The sequence below is a fragment of the Fundulus heteroclitus genome, chromosome 23, assembly GCF_011125445.2.
Source record: "Fundulus heteroclitus isolate FHET01 chromosome 23, MU-UCD_Fhet_4.1, whole genome shotgun sequence".
NCBI classification, from domain to species: Eukaryota; Metazoa; Chordata; class Actinopteri; order Cyprinodontiformes; family Fundulidae; genus Fundulus; species Fundulus heteroclitus.
The window spans coordinates 25,122,494-25,130,554 of NC_046383.1; the positions used below are offsets into that span (position 1 = coordinate 25,122,494).

An 8,061-nucleotide genomic window follows, 5' to 3' on the forward strand; every position below is an offset into this window, starting at 1 on the left:
CTTTTTTTCTTTCCCCTCATACATAAAGCCCAAATATATGGAGTGCAAACCTACAGATTCTCCTGTAAACAGGAACTCAACTGTGAATCTCTGCAGCTCCTCCAGAATTGCCATGGGCCTCTTGGATGAGATGAGGTGGACAAAATGTTAGTTTAGATGGGCTGCAATGTCTTGGTAGGTTTGCAACTGTGCCACACTTATTCAGTTTTGAAATGATGGGCTAAACAGTTCATAGGAAGAAGTTTGAAGAGTTTCAGATCTGAGGCCTGCTTAAACTTTTCCGGTGACCTGTCGGTATGTTCGTTTGGTCTTCATGATGCAGTTCATCCACCAATATTCTTTAGCAAACCTAAGCCCTTCACAAACCAGCTGTGTTTATGCTGAGATAAAAGCACACACACGTTACTAGGTGACTTCCGAGGAGAAATGATAGCCTTGCATTTCATCTAGTATTATGAGACGGAAAGGGGAGGAGCTGTGCACCCACCTCTTTTCCGTGTGTTCTTTCCTTCCACTTCACAGTTGTGTAGGCCTACTGCTTTGTGTCGCTATTTCATACAAAATCCCCAATAAAACACATTCAAATTGGTGGTGGGGATATTAAGACATTATGAGACCATTATGAGATTTCTTATTTTATTTTGTTGTTGTTGTTGTTTTTAGCTCTACGGGCATAAACTTGATAAATAAATTTACAGCCATCCCCCTAAAAGCTCATAGAGCTGTAGATATGGAAACATCAAGCTAGTCCCAGATTCCTAAACCATATTTAGAAGCAGAAGCAAAAAGTTGTGTAGTTACATGTCAGCCAGTTAAAAGAAACAATCTTGACAGAGAGACGTAATATGTGCACCTATTAAAACGAGTAGGACCTTCGGCAAATTTTAACTATTGTATAGAAATTTTGTGGGTGTTAAAATGTAGGGCATACTGCATGTTATTTTGCAAAACTATATAATAAATAATGTTGCCTCAAAACAGCCGCATATTGGTACGATTTGTGATGTCTTTTGTAGTTTCCCCTCAGTAAAAAGTAGACAGTTTTTAATTACCTAACTCACGCACAATCCTGATTTTCTTCTTCTTTAGCTTTTAACATCAGCTTGCATCCATCATTGCTATACACTACTGACATCGCTTGGATTTTACTCCCCGTTATTTCTTTCCTCAAATTCTCTTAATGAGTCCAAAAAACGAAATGTCTTTCCTTTCCCTCCATCACTGTTCAACTGAGCAACCACATTTTCAAATTTCAGCTCTCTGTTGCAACCTATTTCCACACTCAATAATCTTATTTGACTCTCATATTCCTTGCAATGAATAAAAACATGTCCCATCGTTTTTATAGTATTACACCAATTACATAAACCAGTAAGATGTTCCCCCATCTTAAAGAGAGTGCCATTCAAAAAACTATGACCAGCTCTTATTCTATTTATAATAACCTCCTCCCTGCTGTTTAATCCTCTAATTCTTGTAACATCAACTGTATTATGAATCCTATATAAATGTCTCCCTTTTATCTTAGTATCCCACCTCATTTTCCATAACTTTTTACTCTCTTTCCAAACTATACTTTTACCTTCAGATTTAGACAACTTTATTGGCATATCAATATCAATATCATTATCTACAGCCTGTTTAGCCAACTTATCTGCTGTTTTGTAACCCAAAATACTTATGTGAGCAAGAGTCCATATTATATTTTTGTTTTGTTCACTTAATCTATGATGAACAAAAATGATCTCAAACAAAATGTTTTGGTGAGTCCTTGTGCTTCCCTTATCAATGCTTAATAATGAATCACTACAAACTAATATTTGACTTATTCTGATCCTCTAACCAATCTAAAACCAATACTATAGCTATACTATATGATCATACTGCATATATACTCAAAAAATGAGATGTACTTTTTGAAATCTATAATTTAGGAATCACAACAGGTACAGTAGTTGCTTCAGTTTTGGATCTTTCGAACCATCTGTATAAATTTGTAAATAACCCTTATACTTATCCTCTGCTTGATTATAACAATCTTGGCACATAGGCTGTAATGAAGAGATCTTCATTACTGGGACTATTTTACATATATAGTACTGTATGGCACTTAAAAGGTATTTCTGCACTGTATTAACAAACACTTTATTTAGCATTCGCACTTTAAGCAGAGATTTGCACAGCAATAAGTTTGCACACAAGAAGTTTTAATTATATTTATTGAGCATTTTGGCGATTGGTATGTGGCCTTTGTTTTGGGCTCTGCACAGCTGCTCCTCATTGAGTGAGGTTGGTTGCTGGTGCCTGTGGAGGAGCATAATGATTACCACAGAGCAATGAGCTAATGGTGAGGAAAAACTAAGCAAATGTGTGCATACTCTGTTGAGTGAGGAGTGCTGTGGTAAAGTGACTCACCTATCTTTTCTGTGTCCTCTCCAGGGTGTTTGGACAAATTCTACCCCGGGGTCCAGACGCCATATATAGCTTTGGGAGAGGCCATTGAGGAGACTAGGGGGGGATTGTTGGGTTTATTTGTGGTGTTTATTTAAGGTGTAATGATAAAATGGAAAAATATTTATAAAAGTAAATAGAAGTATGGTATTTAATAAAATGTATTTTATGTAAATTGGTGGAGATTGATTAAGAGATTCCCCTGTCAATTTAATATGGTTTGGTCCGTCACAGCTGGGACTATTTAAGACTGCAGTGTCAGCTGTGAAGGACAGTGTTGTGTGGATGCTGAGTGGAAAAATAAACTGCTGCTGTTCTCCACCTGACTCTGGTTCAAGACTCTGTCTCACTGAACAAAAACCCAACCGCTCAAGGTCGTCCATGTGACAAGTGGTGTCAGGAGTGGGATGTTCATGCCAGAGAAGATGATGACCAGAGGAGGAAAAAAGCCAGCCCAAGAGGGAGAGCCTGAGGAAGGAGCTGGAGCTTCTTCTGAAATGGAGACAATGGCAACAACCAACCCTGAAGATAAGTTGGAGGAACTGGCGGTGATGGTGAAATCTATGATGCGGTCTCAAGTGGCTAGAGACCTGAAGATTGATAAAGATTTTTCCCGCCAGGAGCAGAGGTGGAAAAGCATACAGCATCAATTCCAACAAATGCAGCTTCAAGTGCATGCTGTACTTGGAAAATCTGATGTATCAGAAGCACATCTTCAACCCACGACATCTGAAGCACCTACAGAAGAATCAGATGGTGGTGATGTCCAGCTGGCTCGTGGTTCCAGGACCATAATTGAACCAAAGTTTCTTCCCTTATCCACGGATGATGACATTGAGCATTTCCTGACGACGTTCGAGAGGATGGCCCAGGTGTGTCGCTGGGCTAGAGATGAGTGGGCGGTTCGTCTGGTCCCTTTGTTGACCGGTAAGGCCCGCACAGCCTATGTTCTAATGGATATGGCTGACTCTGAGGACTATGAAAAAGTGAAAGAGGCAATTCTGGCAAAATATGAAATCACTGCTGATACGTATCGACGCCGCTTCAGATGCCTGAAGATTGAAGCAGGTGAGACGCCACGTGAACTTTATGTGCGATTAAAAGACTTGTTTTCAAGATGGATTAAACCTGATAAATGTACTGTGCAAGAAATATCCGAGCAGATAATTCTGGAGCAGTTTTTAAGAATGGTTAATCCAGAGTTGGAGATCTGGATCCGTGAGCGCGACCCGAAGACGGCAAAAGAAGCAGCTACTCTTGCAGAGGTCTTCACGTCAGCCAGGAAGGGAGCAAGAGCACCTATTTTGGCCGAGAGACTCACTATGCCCCATCAAGTAAGTCCACTGGGGGTGAACAGGGCTCTGGTCAAAGTCAGGCTAGAAATTTTTCTAGTTCAAAGCAGCTCCCTTCTCAAAGACCTCCTAATGTAAAAAAGTCATTTCACAAGTCTTCTGCGCAAGATATTAGATGTTACAATTGTAATGGCTTTGGCCATACGCAACATTTTTGCCCCGCCCTTAAATCAAAGCCATCACTTTTGTGTTCAGTGCCAAGACCAGCTATTGAGGCTGTGCAAAAGAAGGTTTGTACAGTTTCTGTTCTAGTGAATGGGCAAAAAGAAGAAGCTTTGCTTGATTCTGGGTGCTTCCAGTCTCTAGTGCATGCTAGCTTAATCTCTGAAGAAAAGCTAAGTGGGGTGGGGGTTAAGATAAAATGTGTACATGGAGATGAACATGTCTACCCTAGTGCTGAGGTGTATTTGACAGTGGGAGGTCAAACATACTTGGTACATGTAGCTGTAGTTCCCTCTTTGCCGTACTCCGTTATACTTGGTAATGATATCCCCACTCTTTTTGACCTTATTCACCAGTCAGAATATGAACCCAAAGGGCTTACCAACAGAGAGGCCCAGGATTTATGCCCAAAATCTGATATACCAGTAGAATCACTGAAACCTTGTAATATAGTCACAAGAGCTCAAAGTGCAAAGACTGTGTTGGAAGAGCTGCCTTTTTATGGGGAGTCTCTGGAAATAGAGCCGGGAAAAACTAAAAAGTCAAGAGCTCAGAAAAGAATGGAGAAATTCAAAGGCTCAGGTGATGAAGGGATAGGACAGTTGTCTAAGCCAAATAACTTGTTGGAGTTTGACATTCCCTCAGATGTAGGTGCACTCCAGAGAGATGATCCTACTTTAAAACCGTGGTTTGAAAAAGTAACTGGGGGGGGAACTCATCAGCGCCGGTTAGACTTCGTGGAAGATGCAGTTTACATTATTAAAGGAGGCATTTTGTATCAGAAGAAGGGACAGAGTGACGCATTAGCCCTTCCACAACAGTTCAGGTACAAAGTCATGGAGCTGGGCCACTCAATTCCATGGGCAGGTCATATGGCTTTTCATAAGACGCTGAGTAGAATCAGTAGCCGTTTTGTCTGGCCGGGAATGTATACCCAGATTTCAAAATTTTGTAGTTCCTGTGGAAAATGTCAGTTGACTTCTGGCAGACGAGTAACCCGAGCCCACCTACAGCCGCTGCCATTATTGAGACACCGTTTGAGAGGCTAGGCATGGATATTGTGGGTCCATTAGAGAGGAGCTCTACAGGTTGCCGTTACATATTGGTGATATGTGACTATGCGACACGGTACCCTGAGGCTTTTCCTCTCAGATCCATTAAAGCCCGACATGTTGCTAACTGTCTTCTGCAGTTGTTCTCTAGAGTAGGAATACCAAGAGAAATTCTCACAGATTGTGGAACAAATTTTTTGTCCAAACTTTTGCAGCAGGTTTATAAATTATTAGGGATTAAAGGACTTAAGACCACCCCTTACCACCCCCAGACGGACGGGTTAGTGGAAAGATATAATCAGACTCTTAAAAATATGCTGCGCAAGTTTGTCTCTGACACAGGTGCCGACTGGGACCAATGGCTGCCGTACCTGTTATTTGCTTACCGGGAGGTTCCACAAGTGTCTACAGGTTTTTCACCCTTTGAGTTATTGTATGGCCGCCAAGTGAGAGGTCCGCTGGATCTACTGAAGGACTGTTGGGAAGACGCTAAGCCAGAGGGTGAAAACATTGCAGCATACGTCATTAACATGAGAGAGCGGTTGCAGGAAATGGCATCTTTTGCACAGGACAACCTGAAAGCAGCTCAACAACATCAAAAGACATGGTACGATCAGAAGGCCAGAGACAGAGTCTTCTTGCCAGGACAGAAGGTTCTGTTACTGTTGCCTACCAGTGACAACAAGCTGCTGACAAAATGGCATGGACCATATGAGATCACCAAACAAGTGAGTAAAGTGGTTTATGAACTGTACATGCCGGAAAGAGCTAAAAAGCATCAGACTTTTCATCTCAACTTGTTGAAAGAGTTTCGCAGCCGACAAGAGCCTGTGCACCAGGAGTTATTTGTGAGAGCAGTTAAGGATGAGGAAGTGACCGAAAAATTTCTCCCAACTAGCATGTCAGACTGTGCTTTGGTTGACGTTTCTCATCTGTCTCCTACTGAGCAGGAAAAAATCAAACCGTTCTTGGACCCTCAGCTCTTTAAAGAAGTTCCAGGATTTACATCACTGGTCCAACATAAGATTCGGCTGAAAGAAGATGCACCGAGTCGGCAAAAGAGCTATCGCATACCAGAACGTTTGGTTCCGGTACTGGAAAAAGAAATAAAGCTGATGTTGGAGTTGGGAATAATTGAAGAGTCTAGGAGTGAGTGGTGCAGCCCGATTGTGCTGGTGCCAAAGAAAGACGCCTCCCTGAGATTTTGTATAGATTTTAGACATTTAAATGCTGTGTCCAACTTTGACCCGTACCCGATGCCCAGGGTGGACGACTTACTGGAGAAAGTCGGTTCGGCAAGTTACATCACAACGCTGGATCTGTGCAAAGGATACTGGCAAGTGGCTTTGGCACCAGAAGCGAGAGAGCTGACGGCCTTCAAAACTCCTTTTGGTATGTACCAATTTAGAGTCATGCCATTTGGGCTCCAGGGTGCGCCCGCAACATTCCAACGTTTAATGGATCATGTACTGAGAGATGTGTCAGCATTTTCTGCAGCATATTTAGATGATGTTGTGGTGTATAGCCGGTCTTGGGAGGAGCATCTGACTCACCTGCAGGAGGTGCTACACCGCATCAGGTTGGCTGGACTGACTGTTAACCCAAAGAAGTGTAATGTAGCTAAGAGAGAAGTGGAGTATTTGGGTTTTGTCATTGGTTTGGGAAAATAAAGCCTCAAGTGGGGAAGATGGACGCAATACATTCCTTCCCAGTTCCAACGACCAAGAAGAAGGTGAGAGGATTTCTTGGTTTAGTGGGTTGGTACCGGAAATTCATACCTTCTTTTGCAGAGCGATCAGCTGTACTGAACAATCTAACAAAGGGTGCAGCCCCCAACAAAGTGTGCTGGAGGGAAGACTGTGATCGAGCGTTTAAGGATCTCAAGCAAGCAGTATGTACTCATCCAGTTTTACACACACCAGACTTCACTAAGCCATTCATCTTACAAACAGACGCTTCAGGAGTGGGGCTTGGAGCCGTTCTTCAACAAGAGGTGGACGGTGAAAGAAGACCTGTGGTGTTTCTGAGTCGGAAGCTGCTTGACAGGGAGACAAGATATTCAACAGTGGAAAAGGAGTGTTTGGCCATGAAATGGGCTATCGAGGCTCTAAGGTACTATCTTTTGGGACGTCACTTTATTTTAGAGACTGACCATCGTGCCCTCCAGTGGTTGAGACAAATGAGGGATGCCAACGCCCGCATCGCTGGATGGTACTTGGCACTGCAGCCATTTGATTTCACGGTGCAGTACAAGCCAGGGAAGGCTAATGTGGTTGCTGACTGTTTATCCAGAATGTCGGAGGACTGAGGTACTGTGCTTTTAAGAGAGGAGGGAGGAAATGTAATGAAGAGATCTTCATTACTGGGACTATTTTACATATATAGTACTGTATGGCACTTAAAAGGTATTTCTGCACTGTATTAACAAACACTTTATTTAGCATTCGCACTTTAAGCAGAGATTTGCACAGCAATAAGTTTGCACACAAGAAGTTTTAATTATATTTATTGAGCATTTTGGCGATTGGTATGTGGCCTTTGTTTTGGGCTCTGCACAGCTGCTCCTCATTGAGTGAGGTTGGTTGCTGGTGCCTGTGGAGGAGCATAATGATTACCACAGAGCAATGAGCTAATGGTGAGGAAAAACTAAGCAAATGTGTGCATACTCTGTTGAGTGAGGAGTGCTGTGGTAAAGTGACTCACCTATCTTTTCTGTGTCCTCTCCAGGGTGTTTGGACAAATTCTACCCCGGGGTCCAGACGCCATATATAGCTTGGGAGAGGCCATTGAGGAGACTAGGGGAATTGGGTTGTTGGGTTTTTTTGTGGTGTTTATTTAAGGTGTAATGATAAAATGGAAAATATTTATAAAAAGTAAATAGAAGTATGGTATTTAATAAATGTATTTTATGTAAATGGTGGAGATTGATTAAGAGATTCCCCTGTCAATTTCATATGGTTTTGGTCCGTCACAGCTGGACTATTTAAGACTGCAGTGTCAGCTGTGAAGGACAGTGTGTGTGGGATGCTGAGTGGAAAATAAAC

At 42.3% G+C, this 8,061-nt stretch overlaps 1 protein-coding gene across 1 annotated transcript in view; it reads left to right on the forward strand.

Annotated features, from left to right (window-relative positions):
- Positions 1-2,951: 2,951 nt before the first annotated feature.
- Positions 2,952-8,061, forward strand: part of LOC105925698 (glutamate receptor, ionotropic, AMPA 3b) — an 84,370-nt gene continuing 79,260 nt past the window's right edge. The window contains exons 1-3 of the mRNA XM_036127696.1: positions 2,952-3,519; positions 3,601-3,785; positions 5,968-6,409. Coding sequence (XP_035983589.1) covers positions 2,958-3,519; positions 3,601-3,785; positions 5,968-6,409 — 1,189 coding nt within the window. The 5' untranslated portion in view covers positions 2,952-2,957. The remainder of the gene's footprint in view (positions 3,520-3,600; positions 3,786-5,967; positions 6,410-8,061) is intronic.